The 18702-nt window shown below is 37.6% G+C and overlaps 1 protein-coding gene across 1 annotated transcript; it reads right to left on the bottom strand.

The window, feature by feature from the left end:
• Nucleotides 1–6540: 6540 nt before the first annotated feature.
• LOC124293865 lies at nt 6541–16017 on the bottom strand. Its single transcript, XM_046736563.1, has 4 exons — nt 15033–16017; nt 14222–14729; nt 13778–13918; nt 6541–6551 (listed from the first exon to the last, which is right to left on the bottom strand). Coding segments are annotated over exons 1-4 (1608 nt in total). The 5' UTR covers nt 15990–16017; the 3' UTR covers nt 6541–6549.
• Between the last annotated feature and the right edge of the window lie 2685 nt (nt 16018–18702).

Genomic DNA, 18702 nt, shown 5'->3' with positions numbered 1-18702 from the left:
GGGTGTTATTTATTGAAAGAAGAAATCTGAAATTCAACGTGAAATGTCATTAACATGTGGGAGTCTGGACAAACAGAGGTAGGTAAGTAAAAACAATGTTTATTGTGAACAGATTCTTTATTTACATAAAATTAAAAATAAATGAATGGTTGAGACCCAGTAGAAGGTATTTCCAGAGTAGATTCGTTACGGTGCAGTGCTCCAGAAGTCAGTAATTAGTGCCGATGAACATGAAATAAATAAAAGAAATGAGTAACAAGGAATAAAGAAATTATTCATCTTAAACACGAAGCTTAGGAGGACAAAGAGTAGCAATTAACAGAAAACGTACCCGACGCAATACTCACAAAAACCCTCGCCGACATCATTGATTAGTTGACAAAGTTTTTGCAGCTCCATTGTACAGCAGTCAATATTCCGTTAACAAAGAGGGTTCACCAGATATCCAAAAATAAAAAGAGAAAAAGAACAACAGTTAATATTACAGTGTAAATCATGCTATTAATGAAAAATTAGGAAACAAAACAATAACTTACAAGACAATCGTCCGAAAACACTGGGAGACCAATCTCCACTCTTCTGATCACCCCTCGTCTGGCCATTGGTTGCCTTTCAAAAAGTGCTCGAAATGCCCTCCAGCAGCTGCAGCGCAGTAACCGAGCCGGTCGTAGAAGGCATTTGTCGTATTGGATATAATATCCGGTGACAGGTTCTGCAGGATGTCCAAGATCCTAGCTTGCAGTGCGGCAAGGTCTTCAATCCTACCTTGGGCATACAGAACATTTTTCAAATGGCCCCACAAGCCGTAGTCCAAGGGAGCGAGATCAGGTGAACGGGCTGGCCACTCGACCTCCGGGCTCCCCCTGCCAATCCAGCGTCCAGGGAATTGTTGGTCGAGGTAATCACGCACCGCACGTGTGAAGTGCGGTGGGGCTCCATCCTGCTGAAACCAAACAGGTTCGCCCTAAACACAGAAAATGATACGTTACTTGTAGTAAGCGTAAAATTATTCGTTTGAAGATCATACGCACTCTGCTAATAATAACGCCAGCTCTACGTGATAAAATACACTCACGATTTCTTCTTCAATCAGCCTAAGAGCCGGTACAATCCTCTCTCTCAGCAACCAGAGATACTTCTCGCCGTTGAGGTTTCCATCAATAAAAAATGGCCCAATCAGCCGATTGCCAATCGCGCCAAGCCAGACGTTGAGCTTCAACGGGTACTGCGTGCCCGCCTGAATGAACAGACGAGGGTTGTTTCGACACCAGGCTCTGGTGTTCTGCCTGTTCGGTTTCCCGACAAGTATCACCGTACTTTCATCTGAGAAGCAAATGCGACTCAACAAGCCCTCGTCTGCGTTCAGACGTTCCATCAACTCTTGGCTGAAGCGAAGACGACTATCGTTATCACCAGCCAAGAGTTCTTGATGGACTTGAAACTTGTACGATCTGTACTTAGCTTCACACAATACTCTTCTGACCGACGCGTTAGATATTTCCAAGTCCTGGGCGATGCGGCTGATAGGCTTGAATGGATCCTCTTCGACGGTCAAGCAGATGTCCAGCTTAGTATCCCAGCTCAGCTGACGGTTTGGTTGAGAGATTTTCCTGGTTCTCTCGTCGACACTACCGGATTGTTCGAATTTTAGAACCAGATTCCTGATGGTCGCTAACGAAGGTGTTGGTCGATCCGGGTGTGTGACGGCGAAATGGGCCTGATTTTCCCGGTAAGACAGGCCCTGGTAATGAAATTTCACTAATTCCACCTTTTCCTGCACAGAAAACTTGTAATTAGGCATTTTTTTATCTAATGAACACGATGAAAAAATTCACAAAAAGATCGAGGTAGTTGCCAGACACGTGGTTGAAGTTGCGCGATCTTTTTGCAAAGTGGTCAATTTACGCGGGCGGGGTTGTTTATATTCGCGGGTGGGAAAGTTACGAAACTCTGGAGAAAGATGATTGTATTGGCTGATACCAGTCGCGATCGTTGCCCTCATCCAATCAAATTCTGGTATCACCAGAATCGTGGTTTTCGCGCCCTCCCAGTGTCGCCGGTATGCACAGAATTAGGATACGAACTATCTGGTTAAATACCACGTGGTGATCTGTCTCTGAGTTTCAATTCTAGAAATCGATGTCCCTCTTCATCATTACGTAGGAAAACAAGGAAATAGTTTCGCGATGTGATCGGCGATGTTTATTCACCTCGTATTCAGCGGTTCAGGTGAACGAATTTCAGTAACCTCGCGATTATACCGTGATATTCGCGATCATATTGTGAATTTGCGAATCGAAGAATTTTGTTGATTTCGAAAAAATATGGACTATGAAAAAACTCCACAATACAAATTCAATAAATGGTATTCACAAAAGCAATACGTCAAACGATATCTAACGATCAGTAATTTGTGATTGTAATTTTCGAGCATTAAGCCAGGTGATGTCTGGTGGCAATGCGTCTCATTAACGTTTTATGTTTTGTGAATTTTATTGGAAATTAGTTGTATTCAAAAATACCAAAAGATCCTGTTTGATAATAATAGCTTCTAATATTTTCAGGTACGAAATAATTCATTGTCAAAGCGGGACTAAATTTGTCAGGCATCGAAGCATGTAAGTAAATTTCCAATTACGTGATCTTTGACAATGACAATATTTTAACATGGATTCAATGATTAAATTCGTTTTTTTTTCAGCAGGCTCGAAGTTTAAACTTTAATTAACACGAGGAAAATTATGCCTTACCTGATGGTCAAAACGTTTAGGTGGCAAGGATCCTGGTTTCTCGAGCGGTGCAATCATTAGAACCATTGAACCTAGTTGTTTCGTCAGACATCAGCTGCCGGAGTGAATTTTATCAGACCATCGCCACCTTCTTAACATCAGTTGAGGCAAAATTGAAGAGCGGGACATACTACAGATCATAATGGCTGAATATCCCATCATTTTACTTTGATCGAGCCAATAGCGATAAGTTTATTACTTAACCGTTGCTGCCAATTCATTCTACCGAGGAATCATTCTGTGCACCATTGTAATTTAAGCATTATTATTGACCAGCATTGTTTTTCAAACTTTATACCATTTGATTTGGTATCTTATTTTGAAGCTTACTTTTGCTCTCTTTGGCATTGAATTCAGATAAATAGTTTTTCAAGTCCTCAATTAGATTGTAGGGTTGAATTTTGCTAGGCAAACTGAATCAATCTAAATCTAGAACTGTTGAATAAGTTCAGTTGAAAATGTCTTTAAATTTAATCTTAGTTGACGGTGTCATCTGGCTAGCTAGTTGCACGATAACTTGAAACCAAATTCAATTTTACACTCTTTATAGGGTCCTACGCTAAGACTGAAAGCTTGTGAATCTCCATGTACCGCAATTATTTCTGAATTTCATGTTAGCATTATCTGGAGCAAAAAAAATCCCATTTTGAGATTGAAAATGGAACCTGAAACACAGAGTTATTCAGTAGCACGAATTGAAAACCAAGAATTTTATAATGGTTTCTGCAACAAAGGGACTCTTTCCAAATATCCTTGTTAGAAGGTGATGTTCGGAGGACTAAGAACAAGATATTGTATCGGATTACATTATTTGGAAAAAAATCTTCATAAACTTGGTTAAAAATTAGATATTCATTTATTTTGATGGAACAAGGGACACAATCTTGAATCCGATAAGTCAAGATCCTCGTAATAATGTTCTGACATTACTCTAAAACATGATTGTCCTTGAAGCTAATTGTGACATTGAGGCGCATTTTGAGAAACTTGATTTTCAACTTGTGTCACAGGATGTGATTTACGTTCCTCAGTTCTACGCTTTCGATTAGATTTTCTTTGTTTCGAACCGCACTAACATGAAATACAGAAATCATTTTAATAAATCTAGTATTACTTGAATTTTCAATTTGAGTATTAGGTCCTCTTCATTTATTTAATCGAACATCATTGAAAATTTGCGACATAAATTCTGATAATCATTCGGAAATTTTAAATAGTAGTAGCAATAATTTGTTAATCGGAAAAAATACATTGGCTATCAACTATTCGTAAATTTTGTTGAACTATTTTCAAGAAAAAAAAGATTCACAGTTCCGTTACAGATAGTGAGATATTAAAATTTCTTGAACGCTCGGTTTAATGTCTCATTTTCGAAAGTGATACAATTCAATATTACCGCCTGAAATCACAAAAGAGTGAGAGAGTTGCTTAGTTGCTTGAAAGTGGCGATGATCTTTGTACGTCTGACAAATTGAATGGGCAGATAACAGTGAATATCAGAGATGTAATTATTTTGGCCGTATCACCTGTTGATAGATAAAAGTTCCATTGTTATTTCTAATGTACGAAATAATAAAAATGATTAAATAAAGTGTTCGCACCTACCTGCTGCGTTTCTTCCAAGCACCCAACATTTAAATAGATTTCTCATTTTAGTCGAATAAAGCCAATTTTCAAAGAGCATTAGCATCAACTTTCCGAGTCACTACCTCGACCGTTTGAGATTCTAACCTCAAAAATTCGTATGAACTACGCCGCCGCCAGAAACAGAGTTTGACAGTTGAAACTCGGAGTGGCCAGCCTGCCCGAGCAGCCGATAAAACTCGCGCATGCGCATTATATGTATAGTTTCAAGAGATTGTCCCGGTATGAGTCAGCTGTCAGTATTGATGATGCAGCCCTGTGTACCCTAACCTCACAATTAAAAGTCATGTGAAATTATTCTTATATCGGAGTACATGTACCCTCTCACTTATCTGTTAATGAAATAAGAAAATCTTGAGATTTCAGCGTTCGGGCGCCGTTACACGGATAAGCTAATCAGCCTACGCAGAACAATTAATATTGCTTTTTCAAAGAAGGACGTAGAAATTGAACATTTCCTCAAAGTACACTATTGTTTTGAAATAACGTCCTTGAATTCTACGATCCGTCAGAACTTTGGTCCCCAAAGCATACGTTAAGGGGGCTTTCCAGTGTGACAGCCCGAAAAATCGCTGTTTTTCGCGATTTTTTTTTTTAAAGAAAAAATAATCTAATCGGTCTGGTTTTTTTTTTGTATATTAATTGGGTATTGAAGAATACAAAACAATTTTTTAAAGATCGATTTATTTATTAATTAGTATCTATAAAAATGATGAAACAATTGTTGCAGAAAATGCACTTGGATATGGTGGCCACATTGGGGGTCACAATTTTGATCTGAGACAAAAAACACAAAAAGATTATTGATCGGTATATAATTGGCTTTCGTGCTATGGAAGCTTTTTTCTTTTTTTTTTTTTTTGCAAAAATGGCGCCGGTTTGAACAAAAAGTATCGATTTTAGCATTTTTTTTTGGCAGTTTTTTTTACAAAAAAATAGGAAGATGTCAAAAAAAAAAAAAAAGCTTCCATAGCACGATAAACAATGACGTTAAGAATATTGTGTAAAAAATTCAACTCGATAGCTTTAAAACTCTGCCCTCCAAGTTGGCCACCGTTTTGAAAAATGCTGTTTCGAGAAAAACGCGTTCAAAGTTTCAAGTGAGGAAATTTTAGGTAAATCGTTTACTTACGGTCAATCAGCGATGCCAGGTCCATACAATATCCCTTCTGCTTCTTCGAAAAGATCGTGCTCAATGGATTGTTCAATCCGACGAGCTGTCCTCGCCTCTTTGCTATCCAGGGACGCCCGGCGGTTTGCTTGGGTGATGCGCGCATTCTTGTATTTAGCGGCGAAATCTGCGGCGCTCGGCCCTATCGTGCATCCCATCGTCTCCAAAATTTTAAAAATTGGGTCGTAACCTTCATTGAAGGTGCACACAGCACACTGCGTAGCGATTTCTACTATCTGCTTGCCGCAGAATACGTGCTTTGGGGCTAGTTGCCACACACAGTGATTGAAGCTCTCGTTATTATTTTGAGTGTTCGCGCCCGTACATCGTTCTAAGAGATCCTCCGTTGTTAGATCATCGTAAATCGGTTTTAAAACTTGTTGTACGTCTTCGTCGAGTGCTGGTGGATGGGTGTACTCCTCTCCTGTGGCCTCGGCCTTGCGCCATTCGCACCACGAATCTTCTCCCGGAGGGCAATACTCATGCTGAGAATTTTCATCAGTTGAGCTTTTGTGATGAAATGTAGCCCATATGGCTTTCCTCATATTTTCCACGGAATTGGAATTTCGACGAACTGCCAAGCCATAATATTCCGAGAGATTTGTCAATAATTTTAACGTCAATTGCGCTCTTTTCGGTTCAACAGCAGTGTTTTTTGTTTGATTTTTTTTAGTTTTCGGAGAACTCGAACGAGATCCTTTTTTTTTCGGTTCACTCTCCATTGCCTTGTCTTCGATTTGATTTTTGGCCTTTTTTAGTTGAACTAACCTTTTTCTTGCTTCGTTTCCCCTTTTATATACTCGCTTTTTCACGTGCAAAACGCATTCCTTTTTTTTTACCGTCAAATCGTCACCGTACGGCTTGGCTTCTAATAACATCTTGAATGTTTTTGTATCGCCGTCTCCTATATAGAAACCGTATTTCGCGTTGTGCAATTCTTCTGATCTCTTGAATACTTCGATTATACCGTCGACTTCCATTTTTCCCGCGCTGCCTTCGTGATTGACGTTGCATTCGGATTCATGCGTCTCAGACCACGCCTCGTACTCGGTTGTTCCCTCTTGTCCTTTCCAGAATACACAAGCCTTGCAGAAGCTTGATTTGACAGCAACATCCAAAACTTTGTTGGTATATTTTCCAATCACGGACACGATACCCATGCGCGACGTGAAACCGCGTTTCGACCACGATCCATCACCGGACACCGTCAGAATATCGCCCCGATTTTCTGCTTCCAAAGTTTTTTCCTTCTCTTCGGTACCTGCTTTTTTCACGACGGCCTCGTATATTGATTTCGCTGCAATCTGCAGGATTTTTACGATTCCATAATAGGTGTTATTATTGAAGTTTGCAGTTAAATCCATCAAGGCGATAAAATTTCTAATGCCATTTATGCCGATGCCGACCAATCGCATGACAAAGCAGAAACGACGATTGATTTCATAAGCATTTTTTATCAAAGGACAAGAATCTATCTCGGCCGGATCTGGACACGAACACTGAACACAAATTTTAAAGCCCAATCCGCGAATCGATTTTTTAAAAAACTTCACGTCGCTATTACACTTTTTGCACTTCAACAGTTCCTGAAGAGCGCCGAAAACCAAAAAGAACTCCAAAATCACGTAGCTAAACGTTTGATCGATTCGGACTTCAAACTCTGGACTCTTTTTCAAGATTTTTGCTGCCGAAGTGCTCGCAAACGTTAGATTCGTTTCGATATCGTGTCGATTTGTTCCCTTGAAACCACCGGATCTTTTTCGTCTATTTCGCGGATGTCCGCTTCTCGAGCCTTTTCTATCCTGCCACGCACATTCCTCTTTCGTACATCTATCCATTTTGAATGTCGAAATCGAACTGAACGACGAGCAGGTAGGACGTACATGAACTTGGCTCGCTAATTATCGAAAATATGAAATCGGACTATTGCATAATTTGCCGTCAATTAGCCGGAAATTAGTCACGCCTTATTATTTTGTCGCACCCAATTAAAAAAAAAAAAGCGGATGGCGTGCTAAATTCTAAAGACATCCGGTTTTGTATTTGAAAATTGAGTGCGACAAAAACAAAAATTCGACGACTAATTTGCGGCTTATTTGCGGCAAATTATCAACCTAATCAGAATCACTCATGGTGCTCGCTGTGCGTTATTTTGGTAGTTGGCGGGCTAAATTCTTGAAAAATCAGAACGCCATCCGCTTTTGTTTTTGAAAATTGAGTGCGACAAAAACAAAAGTTCGACGACTAATTTGCGGCTTATTTCTGGCAAATTATCAACCAAGTCAGAATTACGAATGATGCTCGCTGTGCGTTATTTTGGTGGATGGCGCGCTAAGTTTTTGAAAAGTTAGCACGCCATCCGTTTTTTTTTTTTTCAAAATTGAGTGCGACAAAAAAATAAATTGCGCGACTAATTTACGACTAATTAACGGCAAATTATGCAATAGTCCGAATTCACATTTTCGACAATTGGCGAGCCAAGTTCATGTACGTGCAGGTAGGAACGAGACAATAGAAATAACAGTCGCACGGGCAGACGGCCGACGCGGCAGCTGTAGCGCTCCGTTGCCTTCTACCAAGAAATGCTGTACAGTAACCGAAATAATCTGAATTTCGGCATGAAAATTTCAGGGAATATTCGGAAGAGTGTATACTATTCGATAAAGCAAAAAAAAAAAAATCGATTTTTTGAAAATTTCACACTGGAAAGCTCCCTTAAGTTAGCAATATTCCTTCCACAAATCGGAAGATCTTTGGAATAAAAAAATATCAATGAAAAGAATAAGGCAACAACTTAGTGTACATGCTTCGGGGATCGAAGTCTCGACGGATCGCAGAATTCAAGGACGTCATTTGGAAACAATAGTGTACTTTAAGGACATGTTCAAAACGAAGGCAATATCATTAGTTTTGCATAAGCTAATCCGTGTAACGGCGCCTGAATGCTAAAATCTCGAGATTTTCTATTCCAATCCACAAATAGTGGAGAGATTACATGTACTCCGATACAAGAATGATTTCACTTCACTTTTAATCTTGAGGTTAGGGTACACAGAGTTGCATCATCAATATCTGACAGCCGGCTCATATTTCGTCTCATATGATGAGTGTGCGATCCGGAAAACCATATATGCTTATTGCAAAAGTCCTAGTCAACCTGAACAATCACAGGGCGATGAAGTGAACTCAGCTCATTCCTTTTTTTTATCACTAGGAATTATTAGTAACTAAATCAATTTAGCGTGTACAACGCATTGTGTGGGGACTTCAGTCTTGAAGAATCGTTGATTTCGAGGACGTGACTTCGAATGTATTGTATGCTCCAAGGACATGGCCGCTCGCTGCTACCTTCCGTATCAAAAAGCTATTTCACTGACGCAGCATGAAGTAATGAATGTATAAATAATGCCTTGTTTCAAATAAAACATCTTCTGTCTCAATTTCCGAGCATCGGCACAAGCATGTCATCCGCGGATTTGAAATTGCGAATTTCAGGATGAGTGAGGTTAGGTTAGATAATCATTAGATCGCATGTTGTACATTGTCAGATTCCAGGTTACACCAAGAATATGCAACAGGTAATATTGCCTAACCCAATCTACCATCAGCTTGAAATGCAATTTGAATTGATCAAAGCATTTTTATTGCCGTAAATCCATTTATACGGTTAGTAATATTTCTTTCGTGAATCGAAAGATCTTTGAAAAAAAAGAAATAGTACAAAGAATACGGCAACAACTTAATGTTTGCTTTGGGGACGCAAGTCCCGACGGATCGTAGAATTCGAGGACGTCATTTGGACATAATAATGTTCTTTGAGGACATGTTCAATTTCATAGGTCTTACTTTGGAAAGGCGGTATCATTAGCTCTGCATAAGCTAATCCGTGTAACGGCGTCTGAATGCTGAGAGCTCGAGATTTTCTATTCTAATCAACAAATAGCGGAAAGATTACAGGTACTCCGATATAAGAATAATTTCACATGAATTTTGATTTTGAGGTTAGGGTTCACAGGGCTGCATCATCAATATCTGACACTCGGCTCATATTTAGGCTCATCTGATGAGTGTGTGATCCGGTAAAGAATATATTCTTATTGCAAAATTTCTAGTCGACCTGAAAAACTACAGGTCAGCGGAGTAAACTCGGCTTGTCCACTTTTTTCATCACGAGGAATTATTAATAACCATACCGATCTACCCTGTACACCGTATGTTGTGGGGACTTTAGTCCGAAGGATCGTCGATTTCAGGGACGTAATTTAGAATGTATTGTATAGTTCGAGGACATGTTGAATAGCCACTATTTTCTGTCTTAAAAAAGAAGGATTTTACCGACGCGGCATGAAGTAATGAATGTATCAAGGTCCTAGTTCCAAGTACAAGATCTTCTGTTCCAACTGTTTTCCGGATCGCACACTGATCATATGCGCCGCAATTGCAGCAAGCTGTCACATATTGGTGATGCAACCCTGTGCACCCAACATCAGAATCGAAAGTCATGTGATATAATTTTCACATTGGAGTACATGTAACCTTTACCTTATTCGTTATTGAAATAGAAAATCTCAAGATTTTCGCACTCAGGGGCCGTTACACGGATTCGCTTATGTGGGGCTAATAATATTGATGTCTCAAAATAGGACATGTGGAATTAAACATGTCCTCAGAGTACATACTATTGTTTTCAAATGACGCCCCCGAATACTGCAATCCATCGAGACTCCAGTCCCCAAAGCATACGTTGAGTTGTGGTCTTGTTCTTTTATCTTTTCATATTTTTTCAGGAATCTGTCGATTTGAGAAAGGAATATAGGTAACTGTATAAACTGATTTGCCGCAATAAAATTGCTTTGGTGAATTCAAATTGCATCCTAACCTCAGAGTAAATTGGGTCAGGTAATATTGCCCATTGCATATCCATGGTGTAATCTGGAATTCGACAATGAACAACATGTGATCTGATGATTATTTAACCTAATTTCACTCGTCCTTGAATTTGCAATTTCGAATCGGCGGATCAACTGATTGTGCCAGGGCTTGGAAATTGAAACAGAAGGTCTGGTACTTTAAACCAGGACCTTCATACATTCATTACTACATGCCGCGTCAGTATAAACGCTTTTTACGACGAAAGGTAGCAGCAACTCAACATGTTCTCGGAGTATACAATACATTCAGAGTCACGTCCTTAAAATTAACGATTTTTCGAGACTGAAGTCCTCACAACGTACGTTGTATAGGGTGGATTGATTCGGTCATCAATAATGCCTCGTTATAAAAAAGTAGACAAGCCGAGTTTACTCCGTTGCCCTGTAGTTTTACAGGTTGATTAGAAATTTTGCAATAAGAATACATTGCCTTTCAGATCACACACTCATCATATAATCCGAAATATGAGTCAGCTGTCAGATATCGATGATGCAGCCCTGTGTACCCTAACCTCGAAATCAAAAGTCATGTAAAATTTTTCTTATATCGGAGTACATCCACCCTTTCCCTCATTTGTTGATTGAAGTAGAAAATCTTGAGATTTTAGCAATCGGACGCCGTATTAAATAAAATTAAAATGAAAAACGATCAAGAATTCTTCTACCCCGATTTCGACAATCATTATGGCCCTATGATATATTTTTCACAAATTCTGAATCACTCGATAGGTATTTGGTAATATTTGACGGAATATCATCCAATCTGAAAGTTTAGGACCTTGTTCAACATCTACATGAATAAAATTCACAAAAATTCGCAATGTAACATTTAGCATTCGCATGGCTAGGTAACAAAAAATTTGTAGGCTAGGGTTCATTAGGACTCCAGATTGACAAATTATTCATAGATTGAGTTCCAGATCACACATACAAGTATACGATCTGATAACTAATCCATGTCCATCAATAATTCACTAATAAAATGAGGAAACCACAAGGCACCGGAGAGATTTCGTAAATCCCCTTCGGGTACATATTTTATAACGAAGAAATGATAACTGAATCAATCTTTCGTACTTAACGTACATTTTGCGGACTTCAATGTCGAAGGATCGTAGAAATCAAGGACGAGATTTTTAATCTTTGGTATACTTTGGGAACATGCTGACAGGTTGACGTACACCTATGGATTCAAGAAAGGAATATCACTGTATCTGCAGTGAACTGATCCGTGTAATCAAATCCAATTGCTCATTTCAAGATGCTTTGTTTCACTTTCGTATTTCGCTACATAAATGCTCTCAAGTGATTCAAATCACAACTCAACGCAAGCATAGCTAGTGATCATGTCCTCAAAGTATACCACACATTCAAAATTCCGTCCTTAAACTCTACGATTCCTCGAAACTAAAGCCTCGAAAACAGTTCAGTTATTCTATTGCAATAAAACATATTCCCAAGGTCATTTTGCAGAATACCTATGTCAGTTTCGATAAAAATTACCAATTCTTGGACCGCAGACTAAACAATGATCTTCGGCAGTGATGCCTTTGAAACATCTACGAAATATTTCAGAAATAAAAAATTACCAAGGAATCCTCGATTCCGATTCTGACAATATATTATTCACGAATTCTGATTCGGATAAATATGTGGTCACCGTTATACATGAGCATCCAACCTCATAATTGAGATCCCTGATAAAATCAGTTCACATCTGCCTGCATAAAATTCACCACACTTACAATGTTATATCTGGCGTTCGATTGCTAATAATTCAATGCATCAGTTGAAGAGACTGAAGTTCGTGACGTTAATGCAACAAAATTTCCAGAAAAAAATGCATTATTTTATGACCCAAGCGTAATTAAAAATGCAAAGTACGTGAGGGAATACGTATGTCTTACTCAATTCAGGAGAGTATATGTACCTACAGGATGTGCCGCAATGAAGTACTTTCCTTGCACCAGCGGATTCCTTGTCAAGAACTAAGATGAAAATTATTCTTGAAAAAATGTCGAGCGAACAACGGTTTTCGAATGGGAGCCGTTTAAAGTTGACCAATAGGAGAGCAGCGAGGCCGGCGACAGCGACCCTCGCTATGTCAGCGACAACACGTATCTGCTCTCCTATTGGTTAACTTTAAACGGCTCCTATTTGAAAACGGTTGTTCCCTCGACATTTTTTCGGGAATAATTTTCATCCTAGTTTTTGACACGGAATCCGCTGGTGCAAGGAAAGTACTTCATTTGCAAGTTCTGAAATAGTGAATTAATTCACATCTATTTGTTACGGTAACGTTACCAATTCGAACCTCGAATTAATTGGACGTAAAAATCAAAGTTCATTATATAACGCGATAAATAATTTATTCATAACACATTTATGAACACAAAGTAAGTAACAAAATCTTTTTTTTCTCTTTAGATCATCTATCATAAACACATACATATTCAAGTAATAAAGTATTCTTGTTTTCAGATCACCTTATTAACGCATATACATTGCATGTATACCGTAAGAAATACAGTCTTTTTTTAATTATCTAATAAATACATACATATTTAACTAATAAAGTATTCTCTTTTTTCAGATCATCTTGTGAAACATATGCATGTAAGTAATAAAATATTCTTTTTTCAGATCATCTTGTGAACACATACATAGGTGAGTAATAAAATCTTCTTATTTCTTCGTACCATCTCATAAACACATACGTATTTGACTAATGAAGTATTCTTTTTTCTTTGAATCATCTTATAAACACATACATATTTGACTGATGAAGTATTCTTTTTTCTTTGAATCATCTTATAAACACATACATATTTAACTGATGAAGTATTCTTTTTTTTCAGATCATCTTGTGAACATAAGATCTGACATGCAGGTAAGTAATAAAATATTCTTTTTTCAGATCATCTAGTGAACACATACATAGGTAAGTAATAAAATCTTTTTTCTTCGTATCATCTCATGAACACATACATATTTGACTGATGAAGTCTTTTTTTTCAGATCATCTTGTGAACACATATATAGGTAAGTAATAAAATCTTCTTTTATCTTCAAATCATCTCATAAACACATACGTATTTGACTGATGACGTATTCTTTTCTTTTCAAATCATCTTACAAATACATGTACATATTTGAGTAATAAAGTATTCTTTAACGGTACATTTTTTTTCTTTCATTATGGATCCATGTCTTTACCTGCGGAGCCGTGCGCCCATGAAGACATTCATTTTGAGCAATGACATCACCAATGTCTGAGAGCGAGGGTAACTTCTTACCCGTTAAATATTTTCTGAAAGGTTTCAATACCGCAGCCTGTTCTTTGTTCGTCCATGAACGTCTACTTGTTGAACTGCACGTAGATCCTAAAAGTAAGCCGGAGAAATGGGCGTTAAATCATATGTGAAGCTTAATTCTTCAATTGTGTTCTTGAAAAAAAGCGCAGTCGTTTTTTTCTGCGTTGCACCAAGTGAGAACCGCACAAAAATTTTCGACAAGATCAATTTTTCATGCTTCGTTGTTCGATTGCACCTATTTTGAGTAATTTAAAAAGTCAAAAATCAATTTATTTTAACATTTCAGTAAGGCCCTGTTTAACAAAACACAGAATACAGGGTAATGCGCAGAATGATTCTATTATTATGCTGATATTTATGCTGATTTCTTACCATAACTTTGTTCATTATCAGTACTTTGAGCTGTACATGTTGTGACCTTCTTTTTACTGCCTGCAGTGGTCTTTTTCTTAGAACATGTTACCAAGTTAAAATCCTCATCCGGCACTTCCCGTACGACTTTTCTTCTTTTGCTGCCTGCAGTTGTTTTTTTTGAACTCCTTGACGAGTTAGAATCTTCATCCTGTACATCTTTTGTGACCTTTCTCTTACGATCGGTAGTTGCTTTTTTCGAAAGAGTATCAATCGACTTGCAATCAGCAACCTCATCCTGCGAAGTCTGCGAGCATTCAATACTTGGCTCATGACAATGATCGTCAACCAATTCTTCTTCCTCACTTTCGGTTGCACTCTTTTGATCCGTGCGTTGATCACTTGTGCTTCCCTGAGCAAGTTCCAGCAGTTTGGAAATTTTTACAATATCTCGCTGTGCAATTGGTTGGCGATAAATTTCCTTATGTATTTTGTCATGATGTCCCATAAAATTTGCCAAATCAGATACCTGAGTGTCAGACAAATTCAAATTAATACAATGCGTTGCAATGTGCTTCCTTAACGTTGTCCCCCGTAATGAGCTTGGCACTTTTGCACCGCAAGCTACGGATAAGTTTCGGAGTAAGTCACATGCACGCAAATATTTATGCCTCTCTGGATCGTTTGAGTGTAAGCCGAAGAAATATGGATTATTATCTGATACTTTTGCTTGGTGGCGAAATTTTTTAATCAGGTTCATACATTGAAGAGTGTCAGCGGGTACTAAAACTGGTACACCGCGACCAAGTTTGCCGCGAATCATAAAACGCACATAATTTCTAGCAAGACGTTGAGCCTCCGGTGTCATAGAATCGAAGACCTCTTTGTCTGCAAACGAGTCCATTCCTTCATGAGTTTCAAAATCTTCTATCTGAAGCCGCTCAATTTCACCTGGTCGACGTCGATTAAATATTTGCAGGGAAACCAATGTAACTTCTGCGAGCTTCTGCCATGCTGTATAACAAAATTTCTTTTCTAGAATCGTTGTGTATTTTGCTCGCTCAATCTTCAAATAATCTTGAAGGATTTTTATGTCTGTTGTACTAGGAAGTTGAACTTTTTTTCGTCTAATGTTCTGGCTTCGCGTTTCAGTCACCGCTTTATTTATTGAAGTACCATAATCCTCGCTGTGTAATTTCAAAAAATCTTCAACTTGTTTTTGTTTCTGTACATCTTCGGATTTGATGTACTTGGATCGTAGTATTTCACCAACCTGTTTCAATAGAGTTCCAAGAGTTGACGCAACTGTGGGATGCAAAAATTTCCTAGTCCGGGGCTCATACTCTGCCACCTCTTTGACTGCGACAATGCAGTTGTCGTAGTGTCCGGGTTTGTAAATTGATGCAAAGTCAGATATCTCAGCATTGATTCTTTTTATGGCGACGAGAAAGCGGCCCAACAGCCTTAGACGTGCTCGGATCATTGGAAAAAAATGTTGAGATACACTGTAACTCTCATACTGTTTGTTAGCAAATAAGATTATTAATTCGTCATAGCGAATGGTCCGGACTATGTCATCTTCACGCATGTATGCAAAGATTCTCACTATGACGTCAGCCTCTGCCTTCTCATGAATGCGAGCCATTATTGCTCGTCCTTTGACCATTATAATTCTACCATTTTCACCGCGAAGTTTTGTACAATGACGCCAATGATGACGAATGACCGACTTAGCGTACTGGCCTTTACATTTTGCACAAGGAATGAAATCTTTCGCAGTCTTCTTCATTCTTGGGTTAGGACGCCTGCATACTAACAACGAGCCATTATTGAATCTTCTATCTGTATTGAAAATGTGATTGCCATGTTTTCGAAGAGTCGCAATAATTTCTTGCCGTTCAGAATTACCTTTGGGGAGGCCAATGAATTTTTTGACATCCGCTTCATTACTGTGTACCGTTTCCAAATGTCTTGCTAACTTAGTCTGCATTTTGTGGCAGTACAAGCAAAAATATTTTTTTGTACTTGTCGAAGTTGAAGAATTGTCAACGATCAGATTGATATCATCAGGAGCTGACACTACCTTATTTGAAAATGTAAATGTAACAGGCTCCTCCTCAGATTTGTGACTTGGTGATTCTATTGATTCTTCGCTATCAGTAGTATCGCTCTCTTCTATCACTTGATAATCCTTGTCTTTTTCTAAGTAATCATCAAAAGTTTCATCTAGAACAATATTGCAAATAAGTATTACTCGGCACGATTCTCATGTGGTATTCTATCAGATGAGCCATTGTGAAATGAAATGGTATAAGTTAAATTCAAGTTATTGTTGAGGATAGCTCGACTGTGAGAGTAATACATAAGACTCTATTACTAATACCTGCTATTATTCATAGGAGGGTTCATTAGTGAATAAAGTCTCCTTTTCATGGAACAAATTCGGGGAGCAAATACATGCCGCAATTAATTTCAGAAAGCAGTGAAATTCGTTCATGCCAATGAAATGTATTCATTTCAGAACGTAATGAATTATGTCGAGATATGAATATGTATCGTCAAAATGAATTTAATTTACTGCGTTTTAAGACTTGCATTATTCAATTTTCCAAACTATTTTTTTGAAAAAAAAGATATTTTGTTTATCAATCGCCTGTTGCAGCACAATTTTTAAATAACATTCCACTGAAATGATCGATTAGACAAATCAATTCATACTAAAAATATGACTTCAAATATGATCATGTGACTTCAGCCACCTATGAAATGACTTCATCCCATGAAAAATTTCAAAGATTGGAGCAAAACCCTACTGAAAAAGTTCATGTGATAAATCACACTGTTATGACCGAAATCAGCATATATTTTATCATGTAACTTCACATGTAAATACGAATGGATACATCACAAATCACATGATAAATCATAGAATATCAAGTATCAGATAAAATACTTAACAAATTACATACCGAAACATATGATTTGTCATGTGATTTGTTACGTATTTTATCTGATACTTGATATTTTATGATTTATCATGTGATTTGTGATGTATCAATTCGTATTTACATGTTAAGTTACATGATGAAATATATGCTGATTTCGGTCATAACAGTATGTGATTTATCACATGAACTTTTTCAGTAGGGAAAAGTATCATACCAAGTTTCTATTTACCAAGTTTCGAGGTCCATAGTGCTTTGTGCGCTGGATTCTGCGCACTTGAATGTTTATATTCAAACGGAGATATCTCAAAAATTGATGATAATTTTAAAAAATAATAAATAATTTTCATTTCCCACAAAACCAACAGATTTGAGTGGTCAACCATGATTGCCAGGTGCAAAAAAATATTCAGTTCTTTCGACTGAGAACCCATCGATATTCATATCTATTTTTTACTCACAATCTGAAGATGAGATAGAAGTTTTGTATAAAATTATATCATGGAGGAACTAGCCAATTCAAAATTCTGAGAATTATATTCGACACGACTGGTGTCGCCATGATATAATTTTCCACCAAGTTTTTGCTTTACCTCCAAATAAGAAAACAAATAGATGATGTGAACATCAATGGGTTCTTAGTAAAAAAAAAGGCACGTTGAATATTTGTTTGTTCCTGAAAAATGCACTCGACCACTCTAATGTATTCTTGTTTTGTAGACAATGGAAGAACAAACATTTTTTACCCATTATAATTTTCGATACGAATTAATTTCTGAGATACTTCCGTTGGAAAAACGTAATGTTCAGGTGTCTGTAATTCAATGCACAAACCACTATGGGCCATAACACTTAACAAAAGTATTCTAGTTGTATATCCTAATTGGTTGGAAATTTTTGGACTCTAGTAATATTTTGGCTGGCTGAAGTCGCGTAGAATGTTCCATACGTATTATTACGCTTTCAGGAATTTGTTTCAAGAATTACTTATAGCACTAAATTTCTTAGTGGCTCAGATACAAATATGTGTTGAATATCAGACTGTTCACCTTCGATGATATCAGTTGCAATATGTGACACGGTTGACTCTATAACTGTGGAGCTCAAAGGAGGCGGATTGTCAAGATCGAACGATTGTGGCGATTTCACAGCTTTTGGGTAATCATTGGACGATATCATATTATCAAGCTGATGTTCCATCGACATATTTAGCCTGAAAGTTCAATAGTGAATACGTGTGAGGGCAGAAAATCTAATTTATAGTCAGTTTGTTCCAACGTGTATTAAATAGATAAAGCGAATTATGGAAAATTCACTTCTTAGATGCATTATCCGTATTTGTATTACATTTATAATATATTGTTTTCATCAATACTTACAAATCATCAACAGAATTGCGGTGAACGTGAATATCCTGACCACGATTTTCTTCCAGATCTAACAAATAAGGAAATATGAAAATTGTAATGTTATTGTATTTTTTTTGATAATCAAGTGAACGTAGTTATGTTTTATAACATTGAAATGTTCATTTTACTGAAATTTAGTGATCATCAT

This window comes from Neodiprion lecontei, chromosome 4 (assembly GCF_021901455.1).
Source record: "Neodiprion lecontei isolate iyNeoLeco1 chromosome 4, iyNeoLeco1.1, whole genome shotgun sequence".
In the NCBI taxonomy this organism is placed as follows: domain Eukaryota; kingdom Metazoa; phylum Arthropoda; class Insecta; order Hymenoptera; family Diprionidae; genus Neodiprion; species Neodiprion lecontei.
This window is presented reverse-complemented; position numbering and strand designations above follow the sequence as displayed.

Excerpts from the sequence above, each read along its gene's own strand:
- LOC124293865 (XM_046736563.1), bottom strand. The coding sequence starts at position 15,989 with ATGAAGAAGACTGCGAAAGATTTCATTCCTTGTGCAAAATGTAAAGGC. Across the intron at positions 14,730-15,032 it reads AACGTCTTGCTAGAAATTAT|GTATCTGATTTGGCAAATTT; the intron begins GTGCGTTTTATG and ends TCTGACACTCAG. Across the intron at positions 13,919-14,221 it reads TGATAATGAACAAAGTTATG|GATCTACGTGCAGTTCAACA; the intron begins GTAAGAAATCAG and ends GCTTACTTTTAG.